This window comes from Corvus cornix, chromosome 8 (genome assembly GCF_000738735.6).
Source record: "Corvus cornix cornix isolate S_Up_H32 chromosome 8, ASM73873v5, whole genome shotgun sequence".
NCBI classification, from domain to species: Eukaryota; Metazoa; Chordata; class Aves; order Passeriformes; family Corvidae; genus Corvus; species Corvus cornix.
The window spans coordinates 25,834,517-25,847,255 of record NC_046338.1 but is presented as its reverse complement, the minus strand read 5'-3'; the positions used below and the strand labels follow the sequence as shown (position 1 = coordinate 25,847,255).

At 49.6% G+C, this 12,739-nt stretch overlaps 1 protein-coding gene across 4 annotated transcripts in view; it reads right to left on the bottom strand.

Moving 5' to 3' along the window:
• RXRG (retinoid X receptor gamma) overlaps positions 1 to 12,739 on the bottom strand; it is a 37,212-nt gene continuing 24,473 nt past the window's right edge. For all 4 annotated transcript variants that reach the window (XM_019291408.3, XM_019291410.3, XM_039556482.1 and 1 more), the window contains 9 exons: positions 11,315 to 11,574; positions 8,145 to 8,289; positions 7,309 to 7,488; positions 4,151 to 4,311; positions 3,293 to 3,422; positions 2,429 to 2,561; positions 1,607 to 1,698; positions 1,189 to 1,294; positions 1 to 435 (listed from right to left, as the gene is read on the bottom strand). In XM_019291408.3, the coding sequence (XP_019146953.1) occupies positions 288 to 435; positions 1,189 to 1,294; positions 1,607 to 1,698; positions 2,429 to 2,561; positions 3,293 to 3,422; positions 4,151 to 4,311; positions 7,309 to 7,488; positions 8,145 to 8,289; positions 11,315 to 11,574 (1,355 nt within the window). In that variant the 3' untranslated portion in view covers positions 1 to 287. The remainder of the gene's footprint in view (positions 436 to 1,188; positions 1,295 to 1,606; positions 1,699 to 2,428; positions 2,562 to 3,292; positions 3,423 to 4,150; positions 4,312 to 7,308; positions 7,489 to 8,144; positions 8,290 to 11,314; positions 11,575 to 12,739) is intronic.

Here is a 12,739-nt window from a genome sequence, read left to right as displayed (position 1 = left end):
TTATTTTGTTTTGTTGACTTTTATTGAGAATGAAAAAATAATTTAAAGCAATTATCTGTACAGGGGGCAGGGGGATGGTTAGCTGGGTAGGGGATCTGTGACCCCCCCAGACAAGCCAGGGAGGGTTAGAGGGGGTGATTTACAGCTGTACAAAACCACGACAATCCCACCGAGGAGGAGTGGAGGGCAAAGGACATCTCTGGAGCTCTCACAGGCTCAGAGCAGAGGGGCAGGTGGCTGTGCAGGGGCACAGGGGGACAGGGGCTGGCCAGACAGGGGCCAGACCCTCAAGTGACCTGCAGGGGTGTCTCCAGCATCTCCATGAGAAAGGTGTCGATGGGGGTGTCTCCAATCAGCTTGAAGAAGAAGAGGTGCTCCAGGCACTTCAGCCCGATGGACCGCAGTGCCGGCAGACGCAGGAGGAGTTTGGCAAACCTGGGAGAGACCAGATTCAGAGGCATGAGGGAGGCACTGGCTGCCCTCTCCCACTTCTTTCCAAGCCTGCACCAGCCCAAATTCTCCCAAAAAATGCTTTGGGGCATTCTCAGACTTAGATTCCCTCAAGCTTTCAAGATAAACATTTGTTGCCTCGTGTGGAGGGAATATATATCTTTCTAAAACAGAATTTGGCTTTTTTAAAACTTCAAAGAAATAATAAAAAAAGGAAAAATTAAAAAAAAAAGAAGATACATCCATATTCTCCCTCCAAGATCTGAACATCTTAACATCTTACAAGACTTACATCTCCATGGTGTCATTTAAATCTGTCTTCAAAAGTCCCCAGGCTCTGAGAGGGTGTGCAGCCCCTCAGCTGCCAGTCACTACCTCCCGTTTGGAGGCACAGCTGGAAGTGGGTGCAGCCGACAGCCTGTTCCCTGTTCCCCCTGCCCACAGACCGCTCGCAGCGTCTGCGGTGACAGCGAGAGCCAAAAATAGCAGAAGATGCTGCGGGCGCATCTCTTGGCTGGCGGCAGCGGGGACCGACGCAGCTACCGGCACTTTGAGAGCTCGGCCAGCAGAGGGTAGGATTGGATTGGAAAGCAAGAAAATTCCATCTCGCCAGCCTCCTAAAGGCTCCGGATTTGGGCACTGTGGCTCAGGCAGAGCCAGCACGGACAGCCCAGCCCAGCCCATCCCAGTCTCCTCTTTCCAGGGTAGGTATGGTGCTGCCTTGCCGGGGACACTCACCGCCCTGGCTGCTCGGGGTACTTCTGCTTCGTGTAGGCTTCCAGTGTGGCATAGACCTTCTCCCTCAGTGATTCCACTTCTGAGGGGCTGGACAAACCCTTGGCATCTGGTCAAGGGCAAAAATACAGGTGGGAAAGAAATCTCTGCAGAGGGGGTCCTTCCACTGCCAGCAGAGTGACTGTGTGCATGGGCAGGAGAGGACTCATGCTCTCTTTAATCATGTATCCAGGGGCTGGGACAAATACTGGTCTACTAGAAGGTGTCCCTGCCCGTTGGAGGGGGCTTGGAATGAGATGATCCTCAGGGTCCCTTCCAACCCAAAGCATGAAATCTGTCTGCAGCCCTGATGCTCACAGTGACCTGCTGTGGCCCAGAGGGAGTACCTGTCACCTGGAACTGTCCCCAGCCTCAGACTTACCTGGGTTAAACAGGACAATGGCTCGCAGGCACCCCAGCTCCGACTTATCCATCTGCATGTCTTTCATTTTGGACACCAGCTCTGTCAAAACCCTGCGTGTGGGGGACATGGGTGAGCAGACAGAGACCAGTTGTTCCACTGAAAAGCATCTCGGACAGGCACTGGGAATACCCGCAATTCTTCTCTGCAGGAAGAGGCATCTTTGAGGCACAGCCATGCCCCACACCACTGTTTTACATGTGCAACACCAGCATCCAGGGACCTGAGTATTAAATTTGCTCCTGTTCTCACTTTGCTCAGCATGCAGCACTCACAATTTACACTCACTTGAGGAAAACCACATGGGTTTTCTCCACTTTTTACTGTGTAGTGCAAAACATGGGCACTGTCCTTACACGTGCCCGTTGTGTAAAGATTGGTGAGGCAGTGTCCTGCCAGGAAGGGAGCAGGCATGGCAGGCACAATATGTGTGCAGTTGTTACACAAGCAAGTTGGGGTTTAAGGCGCTGCCATCTAAAGCTCTTGGTGATCAATATTAGGCCTAGATACAGCTACAGCAAACTCTTGAGAAAGGAGCATTCCTCCCCCTGCACACCCAACCAAAGATCTGCTTCTGCAGCTGCAAATCCCTTTCCACTGTGCTTTTATCCCATTCTTGTTTTTTAAGTCAGTCAAACATCCCCTGCTCATTCTGAGCTACTTCTGCCCCAAATCACAAAGGGTTTGCTCTAGTTGCCCTTAAGGACATGTTTCCCATTCAGAGGGGAAGGCAGAGGCAGCCTGGCCACCACTGCTGGGGGATGACAGCAACAGGCCACGTACCTGTCAAAGATGGAGCCCACACCAGCACTGTGGGCACTGCTGCGGTGCACGTGCAGGCCTGTGGCCAGCAGGATCCCGTCCTGGACTGACACGGAGCGATGGGAGAAAGAGGCAATGAGCAGCTCATTCCAGCCTGCAAGCAGAGGAGTGCAGGACACGTGAGGCAGTTCAGCCAAAAATCAGTCCCACATGGAGCAGGAGAACTGATTTCTCCCTGATGGCTTTAGACTAAGCTCACAGGAGAGTTGGTACCTCAGGTACCAACTGCACCCCTTGGCAACACTGCAAGGTGTGGTCTATCCCTTGGAAGTATCTGGAAAATGCTCTCAGGCACACGGTGGGATTCTTGGGGTTGTTCTGGGCAGGGACAGGAATTGGACTTCGATGATGATGCTTGGAGGTTCCTTCCAACTCAGAATATTCTATGATTCTATGACCCTGACCAGCAGCAAGCAAGGAGCAGAAATTGGCTCAAAGGGAAAAAAAAAATTTTTTTTTTAAAAAAGGGGAAAATATCTGGGGTTTCTTCCTTAAAAACATATTCCTAGCAACTACAATCCCTTTACATCATTTTGCACGCTAATGTGCCCCACATGTAGTAGGATCTGCATCAACCAGATACATTTATTAACTCTCCCCTGGCCCTCCCTGTCTGCATGAAGAGGGGGACAAACAACATATTCTGCTGCCCCATCGACAACCTCTGCCAACCTCTCATCATGTCTCAGAACGAGTCTCCCACCCTGCAACAGCAGGAATGGATTGGCTCAGGATTGCACATTCACCATCCAGCCTGGCTGGCATGGCACACAGCCCAGAGAAGGGACAGGGGCACCAGGAACAGCCACAGGTGGGGGATGCTACCTGCCCGGAGGAGAATGACTTGGTCTTCCAGCGTCAGGTCAGAGAAGTGGGGGATGCGCTTGGCCCACTCGACAAGTGTGAAGAGCTGCTTGTCAGCCGCATGGCAGATGTTTGTGACAGGGTCATTTGTCTAATTAGGAGCAATATCCAAAAGAAAAGAGCAGAGGAAAAGAGCGGAATTTGTCAATGAAAAAACTTTGATAATCACAATCTGCACTGCACACGGTATCAAGTTAATAATACTCAATGCCACAAGTACAATGCTCAAACTGCCAATAATCTCAGCTGTGTGCTGTTGGGAAGAGCAGATATTTGCTACCACTATCCCCTCTACAGCCAGCCAAGTCAGCTGGTTGCTAGACTTTTCTGTTTGCTTGCTGTCCTTTGCAAAGCAAGTCCCTGGTGGTCGGCTGCAGTCCTGCTCCCCAGGGCACATCTGAAAGCCAGGAAGCAGCCCCTGAACGGGCATGAGCAGCAGTTTTATCCAAACCAGTAAAACCACAGCAGTAAACCTGCTGCGTTCAGCTCCACCCCAGTCTTGGTCACAGGGGCAGACAAGAAGTGTCCAGGGCTATGCGCATGTGGAACCTAGCACAGGGCTCAGACTCTCCAGCATCTATTTCCCTATCTACTCATTGAAACTAAAGGAGACTTGGAAAAAATGCTTGGAAAATAATGTATAGGCTGTTTTCTAGTTGTCATTCAGAGGAGCTACAAAAGAAAAACTATTGGTGAGTTTTAGGTGGTGCGAAGCAAAATCCCCTTATAAAATGCCCGTTGTTCACATGGCATTTGTCTGTTCAAATCCCAGCTCAAAGCCTCTCATTACTGGCTGCAGGTGATGTCAGTGGCTCTTACCGAGCTCTCTGTGCTCACATCACTGTACGCCTCCGTTTTGGGTTCGACTGCCAGCTCAGCTTCCAGGATCCTCTCCACGGGCATATCCTCGCTGCCACTGCTTGTGGACTCGGCCTCGTTCTCACTGCGCTCCCTGCTCCTCTGCCTCTCTTCCTGTACAGCTGTGGGACAGAAACACAGCTCTCTACGTCCACAGCAACAGTCACCTGCTCACAGTGGGTCCCCTTGCCTCTGGGACAAGGGATGAGAAACCCCCTCAGGAGGGGGAGAACAGAAAATAAATGGGTATTTCAGATGTACACCCATTAAAATGGCTGCTCCCATACCAAGAACTCTGAGGTTGCTGCAGACCAGTAGCCTTCAAAGTTGACAAAAAATTGTAATTTCCAAAGTATGAAACTCCAGAACAGAGGGAAGAGGAGTTGATACCTCCAGGTGGCAGCCTGGACTCGGCTGTCACTAGGTGCTGGAGGAGGCAGGAGGGATCCAGCACTCACATACAGGTTTGTTGTGCTCTCAGCATGCTTCCAACAGTTCCAGTGTGCTTTCAACAATCCCACAGCAGTCAGATCATCCAACAGCAGGGCTAGACAGTGCCAAACCCCAAGCTGGATTCACACATGCTGCTTATCTCATTCCTGAGCAGAATCTTACCCAGTCTGGCCCAGTCCTGGCGTCACGTCTCCCTCTACCACCTCTCTTCCTAATCCTCCCCACTAGAAAGTTCCTAGCACATCAGTGCCCCAACACCTTCACTCCGTTCTCCCTTCTCTGTATGTTTTCCAACACAGCTACTGAGAGAAGGCACAGAATCATGAAATTCTCTCCAAAGCTCAGTTATTAACCCCCAGGGCTGCTCTGTGTAAGACAGGTTGGTGTAGGACATGTATCTTGTATGCCAACCCTTGTGTGCAATAGAAGTCCTGGGTGCACTTTTTTTTGGAGAAGTCCCAAAGGGAAATACGACAATCCTGTTTAAAAAAAGAAATTACCAGCAGGCATTATATTTGTTTGGTTCATTGCTGGGGAGAAATGTCCAAAAACTAATCCCCTCTAGCATCACTCCCCTGTGTGAGTAGGAGCCCAAAGTGCCTTGCATTAGCCTTGCTAATTAGCCCCTGGCTAATTTTAGGGTGTTTTAAGTGGAGGGCCAAATCAGGGGAGGCTCCTCAGCACTAAGACTCATAACCATTTTGCAATGCTCAGTGCTTCCCTGTGTTTCTCCCAGCTGGGAGAATGTGCTTCCCAGCACTGCCCAGCTGCTGGGCAACTGGCAGCACCCAAGAAGATGTATCAGTGGGGTTTCCTGGCTGGTGCTTGTGAGGGAGGGCAGCACAGGACACAAGCGTATGCCAGCCAGCTGGCGAGAACATTTGTGCTCTTTAGAGTAATGGACAGGAAAAGCCATGTAAGTGTTTCTGAAGTCACCAAAATCTTAGTGGAAGAAAGTACATGGCAAGGAAATACCAGTCCCATCACTCAGCTCCTGAACTCAAGCTGCAATCCAGTTTCTGGAGCTCCCAAAAACCCCCTGTGATTGCTGCAGCCAAACTCCCACAGGATCCACCAGGATCCTGGGGTTTAAATTTTCACTCTCTGCAAAGGGAAGCTGTGTTAACACCCTGGTCATCTGAACCACTTTGCACCCAGTTGTAAGGGAGAGCTATGCCTGGGATTAAGTTTTTGATTCCAGCATGGCATTTTGCAGTCCCCTGCTGCCCTAAGAGATTGAGGCAGCACAGCTTTGATGATGCTACAGGGAATAAGATGAGGTTTAGCTCATGCCCAGTGTTACAGCTGCTTCTCCAGGCTCTGCCCTGCACGGTCTGAGCTCTGGCACAGGGAGCAGTTTGCACGTTCCACAGGGGAACGGCGTGGCCTCCAAAAGGGACAGCTACACTGCCTGCTAGCATTCAACCCTGAAGGCAGCTCAGTTACTTTATCTCAGAAAAAATGAGCTTAAATACTGTGCTGGTTGTCACTTCCTGACCTTACATCTGTTAGTATAATCTGGGAGACAATCCAGCTCAGCAGTCCTTCCTCCATCAAGGAGGGAGAACCAGCTGCAGGGGACAGGGGTGGACAGACAAACAGCCAAGCTGTTGGGCTTGCCCTTCCCTGCAGCAGAGACTTGGTGGCTTTTACAAAGATCTTCACAATCTCCAGAGCTGGGTGGGAGAGAGACAGGGCTGCAGGACCCTCAGCAGCTTTTGGAGGCTTCCCTCAAGTCAGTGCAAAACCCCTTTAAGTCCAATTGCCACGGGTTTGATCCTTGCTCCACACTAAATCCTTTAGGTGGTTTGGGCCAGAAACACGGTTCTTTGGGAGTTGCAATGGGTGTGTGGAATATGGAAAAGGCTCCGTGAATTACTTCCATACTGCTCTCTCCCAGAGCACAAAACCCTCGCAGGATGTGAGCTCATCTCCAAAGATGAGGCTAAGAGTGGAAATGACAGAGAACTATAAAATAAGAGATAGAAATAAATCATTCACCCTTATCTTCCAGTACAAGAATTAGGTGGTGAAAAATGAAGTCAGTAAATCAAAAACAAAAAAAGGAAGCTGCTCTTCACACAGGAGACAAGAAGGCTGCAGGACCCCTCACTGCTGGGTGCTGTCTGCAGCAGAGGTTTTCAGGGGTCCAAGGGGTCCAAGCCATTAAGGGTCACTAACTAGAGGCAAGGTTGGGTCAAAATCAGTTAATAGGTTCAATACTCACCAGTGTGTGTGTTTAGGTGAGAAGAAAAAAACATTGTAATAGCTTCCCCATCAGCCTCTTCCCTTATTAGTCTCTCTCCTTATTAGGAAAAAATTTGTCACAGAAGGGGTTGTCAAACATTGGAACAGGCTGCTCAGGGAAGTGGCTGAGTCACCACCCCTGGAGGTATTTAAAGGACAGGTAGATGTGGCACTTAGGGACAGGGTTTAGAGGTGGAATCTGCATCACTGGGCTAACTGTTGGGCTTGATCTTAAAAGTCTTTTCCAACCTAAACTATGATTCTCATTTCCTTTAAGTAACAAGGTCCAAAATGTACTGAAGCTGTCAGTGTAGGTTTTTGGAATGCACCAGCCTTGGAGGGTCACCAAGAACCTGATTTATCCTAATGAATGAAGAAAAATTTCTTCAATTCCATTCCTTCCACCAGCCCAGTCCTACCTTCCCTCTTCATCCCCATGGCGAGGCACTTCTGATAGCGGCAGTACTGGCAGCGGTTGCGCTGGCGCTTGTCTATGAGGCAATCCTTGTTATCCCGGCAAGTGTAGATCAGATCCTTCCGGATTGTCCTCTTGAAGAAGCCTTTGCAGCCCTCACAGCTGTACACCCCATAGTGCTTCCCTGGGGAGGCAAGGGAATCAATGGGCAAGCAGGTATTTGCCCTTCCTTCCAGTGTGGAGGAGCTCACACCAAATCCAAAGGTAAAAAACCTGGCTGCAGGGAATCATCTTAGCAGGGCTGAACTGGCTTCAGGGGGTCTTAGCAGGTAATAGTGACCAGCAGCAATCAAACTATAGGACCACTGTTTTCCTGTGATTAGGAGGGACTGCATCCCAGTGGAATGATGTGGAGCATCTTAGCTGCAGTGCAAGTGCAGAACAGCCGCAGGCAGCAAATGGGGTGCACTGATTAGGAGGGGGTCTGTAAGGCACACTGAGGTATGAGAGAAAACCCAGACACAGCCAGAACCCAGCTAACACAAAGCAGAGGTAAACGAAAACACAGAGATTTTGATAGATTTACCTTTGGTAAACAGGGACAAAAGGTAAAATGAGATTATACACACAAGGGAGAAGAGAATGGGGTTTAGGTTTGCTCGCTTTTGGGCACAGTGCAACTAATCTGCAACACAGACGGCCAGACCCAGCCATGAATCCTGCAATGGCAGTATGGCCCCAGCGAGCCCCCACAATGCTCAGTGCTGCACAAGCCTTGCTTCAGGGCACCAGGGGAGTTCTCATTGCACAAAGGCTTCCTCAAGAAAGAAAACCTCCTACCTGAGGACCTGTCCCCACAGATGGCACAGATGTGTTTGGCTAGGGAACCTGGACTTGTAGATGGATAATTCATGCTCCCGATCCCCGGGAGACCCGGCAAGGGCTTGACATCCTCCGAGCTGCTGACATTGTTCAGGACATTGAGCTGCAGAAGCAGAAGCCACAAGACAGGTTAGAGGGGAGACTCGTATCTCAATGACACCATCCCCAAATGGAGCTGACCTTTCCTGTGCTGCTCCCACAAGCTTATCCCCAGCAAGTCCATGGGGCTGTCACGGGCATACAGACATCCTCTGGTGAATCCAGCTGGAGCGGTTTAAGCAGGCACTAAAGCAGATATGGCCTGATGTTGTAACCAAAGCCAGAGCTGGAAAAGGGCAGGCAGCAACCTCAGCTGCTCAGTTACAGCCTCCAAGCGATGAGGCTGGTGGGATCCTGCCTGCTTCATTAGAGGATGCTGATCGCTGGCTGCTGGCAGCCTCAAGCACTAACAGCTTAGTAAAGAAGAGCTTTGCAGCCAGATGATCTGTTGCAATTGAACCTGAACTGCTGCATGGCTAGGGAAGCTGTAAGAGCATTTAAAAAATAAATCAAATTAGGTGGGTTAGCTTGTCATATGCAAATCTTCATACACACATGAAAATGTGGCCATTTGGTCACTCTCTGGGACTTAGGTTCCCAAGCACCACCACAGGTGGCAGATTTGGGGTTACCAGATTGAAAAAAAGAGGGATCGGGCTGAGCATCTGAAAATCAGCAGCTGCGAGATGCAGGCAAACGATGCAGAGCCCCCAGCCGAGATCCCCAGGAGCTGCTCGTGGCTGCTGAAGTTAAAGGTTACAAACCCACATCGATTAGAGACCAAAGCCTGATGTTGCCCAGGGCTTCGTTTTATTGCTGTTTGCTTTGGAGCCACGTTGGCAGGGCAGGGAGGATTAAGGGCCATTGAGCACATCTTGTCAAAAGCTGTCTGGGCAGAGCAGTGTCTCTCCTAACCCACCATCAGATCACCTTCCCTACTGTCATGGGTTGAGGGCTGGGGATGGTTGTTTCATCACTGAGTTTGCCTGGAACAGTCATGCCAATTTACCAGCTCAAATTCTTCCCAGCAAGAAGGCAGAAGCAGGGATAGAAAACAAGGGTTTGGATGAAGACCCAGCTAGAGCTTTCATTCCAATCTCCATAACATTTAAAAAGTAGATTTCATGCACATTCCTGCAAGCTGTCCATTTGCTCCAAGAAACTGCCTGTTTCCCACAAAAAAGTATGATAATTTCCACAGTAAATTTCAGTAAAGGACAAGAGGTCACCCCATTGGAACTTTTGGACCTGTCATTAGAAAAATAAAAAGGTGAGGCCTGTTCTCATCATCCCTCACCACTGTCCTTTCATTTTCAAAGCTTCAAAGGTCTAATAACATGGAAAATAAAAACTACCCATCAAAAATCAGGAGCCAGGTTGTTTTGCTCCACTAGAAAATATAAGTGTATTGGGAAAAATTGCCCAGAGGAACAGAGGTTTGATCTCCCTGGCAGAGACTCAAACCAGGCACTGGCAACTGTAAATCCTTATGCTTCAAAATCCAGGCCAAGGAAAGGAGAAATAAACCCCTTCCTCCGTGCAAGTGTCCATCATCTTGGCAAAATGCTGAGCCAGGAGGAACTTTTTATGGTTTAAAACGTTACTCAGAACTCAGGTACCACCTTTTCTTTCTCCCTGTCTGCACTTTGAAACAATAAAATGGAGAGAAGGTATATGGGAGGGGGACACCCAGGGCAGTTCTAGCCATCAGTGTCCTCAGAGCTTGACTCCTGCAGGTTAAGTGCAATCATGTATGATATCTGGGACAACTGCTTGAACCCAAATCCATTAGCTGCCTCTCTGCTGAATCCCCAGGGTCCAGCTGTCTCCTTGCATTAGAGGCAACATAAATGGAACCCTCTCCTCAGATCTGGGAACTTGGCACAGTGCCCAAACTGGGAAAACCACTTCCCAGAGCATCCCCAACCCCAAAGGAAAGGCTTCCAACCAGCCAATACTGCTGCAAGTTCCTGTCCAGCCATCCTGTCCTTGATGTCATGGGCACAAATACTGTTAGATCCATGGGGAACAGTTAGCTGGTGCAAGGGGAAGAGGGATCCTCCAGCATTCCCACTGCTGACAGCTAGGGCCCACAAAGGAGTTGAGAATACTGGGGAAAGGTAAGTCAAAACTTATCCTCTTTCAGAGCTCTTCAGGGGCCTCCCTATATCATCCTCTCCCAGCCTTCCAGGCACTAAGAAGAGCTCCAGGCATTCCAAGGAGTAGCAGCAAGGTATGGGGCAGAGAGGGCTCAGGGACCATCTCCTTGCTGCTTCTTCAACAGGAACCATGAGGCTTCTGAGCACTTCCTACCTTCAGGTCCCACTAACAAAACACAAAATCTTGCTCATAAGAGGCAGAATTTTCACTTAGATATGGACTCCCAGAACATTTCAGCTCTCTGTCAAAATTCCACACTGCTACAACCCGTGCAGGAGGTAGTGCCAGGCTTTTGGAGCAGCATGTCTCTGTCCCACAGAGCCACCCTGGGATGCTCCCAGCCCATCCATGGCTTTGGGAAAGCACCAGCCCTAACACCTGGGTCTCCCCTGTCTGGAAGGGAAACCTCAGCACCCACGTGAGCACAGGCAGTAAGGATGGGAGTGCTTCGTTTTGCTGCAGGCCAAGTTTATATGCAACACAGTAGGTGGCTGACATTTAGCATTAACATTTGTCTCCCCCTAGAAAGTCCATCTCCTTTCCAAATAATGAAATGAAGCAGATAGTCTTTTGCAGGAAGAAGGGCAATGTTTCACGTGCTGCAGCCCCTGGCTATCCTGTCTGTTTCCATGTACAGTAATTACACACTGCAATAGATGCAGTGGAGGGGAGCTGGGCTGCACCCACAGTGAGAACAAACCTGGAAATTAGCTCTCTTCCCTTATCATGTAGGGTATTTTGAAACAGATACTGGTGTGGTCTCTGTGTCTATGCAAGGGTGATTTATGCAGGTACACATGCTAGAAAACGTTCTTTACAGCTGAACTCCTTGACTGACCAAACTCCCCACCAGCCAACTCTCTCTCAAGTTTTGGAACTTTACCATCCTGAACACTGAATTGTAGCAAAGAAAGTGTGCACATCCCCACCTGTGGACTGGTATGTGTCATGAAATTCATGCCCGGGGCTGAGGAGAGAGCGACAGGGTGTGAGCTGAGGGAGGAGGCAATGACCCTGTAGGGCGAGCCCAGGGCGTTCACTGGGGAGCCGATAGTGTTCATGGGTGACGGCAGCGCCCGCGAGGCATTCGTCGGGGCCTCGAGGTAGCTGTGGGACCCCTCCACTGGATTCCCCGTGGAAAGGCCTGAGGACAGGCTCACGGACGTGGAGCTGGTGTGCACAGGGGAATCTGCAGAGAGAAGCAGAGATGAAGTACACCATGAGTATGGCTGAGTGCACAGCGATCAGCTGCCCAGCCTCAGTTGTGTCAGCTCAGATGCCAACCAAGCCCCAAAACCAACCAACAAACAGGTCTCATGCTATAAAGGGAAAAGAACAAAATGTTGGTTATAGTACAGGAAACTGAGTTATATACAGCAGCAAAACTTACTGTGAAGATAATGTTTAATAACAAAATATTCCTTCTCTGCTTCGGTGCCTCAGCAGACTTGGAAGAAGGCACCACTGCCTGCCTGCATCAGGCTGGTTTTCTCTGAACTCTTCCCTGAAGTCCCATTTCTTTTGTCCAAGACAGCTCTAGAGACAGCACACTTCTCAAATCACAAAATCCCCACCAACCAGCCTGGAAACTCTGAATGTTCCCCATGTCTTATGAAGCACCTTTGCTCCTTGAGATGGCTCTGGCCTTGTGCTCCCATGGCTTAGTTTTCCCCCTTCCCACCCACGTGTGTCTCCTCTGTGCCATTTCACATGTTCATTCTCAAAGCTGAATGCCAGCATCTTCCATAGGAGCTGGAGCAACACAGGAACTGCCCATGACACACTAGCAATGCAAGTTTCAGGACAAGGCAGTCACAAAATAATTTGTCCTTTATTTTTCCTGATTTGTACAAATCAGAGCACAGACTTTGGCCACACAGATGTGCCCAGTCTCACAGCTACAAAGACAGAGGGTTCCCTCTCTCCACACTAGAGAGCTGCAGTGCACATCGCCAAGTTGAGCCTCACAGTAGCCCCATGAGATCAGTCTGCCCCTGAACCCTGCTGAGGAAGAGGTGGTGTAGAAAAACAATATAACCTTGATCATTGCCACTTCAGGGCAGACTCTGAGGCTGAACAGCTCAACCAAGGCCTAAACACTGTCTTCTGTAAGACCAGTCTCAAATATTCAGAGGGTGTCTAGGCATCAAATGCCCACTAGTCCCAATGGGTCATGTATCTAGATGCATTTTAAGGATTTACATGACCTTTTCTCCCTCCCTTAGAATTTACCAGCCATAGTTAGCATTAGCTGTCATTAACATTTCTGTGAACCATTATTTCTCTGTTGGTTTTTCAACACAGGAGATCATTCCCTGGAGTAGCAAGGCAAAGATGTTGTGTGGGAAGGTCAC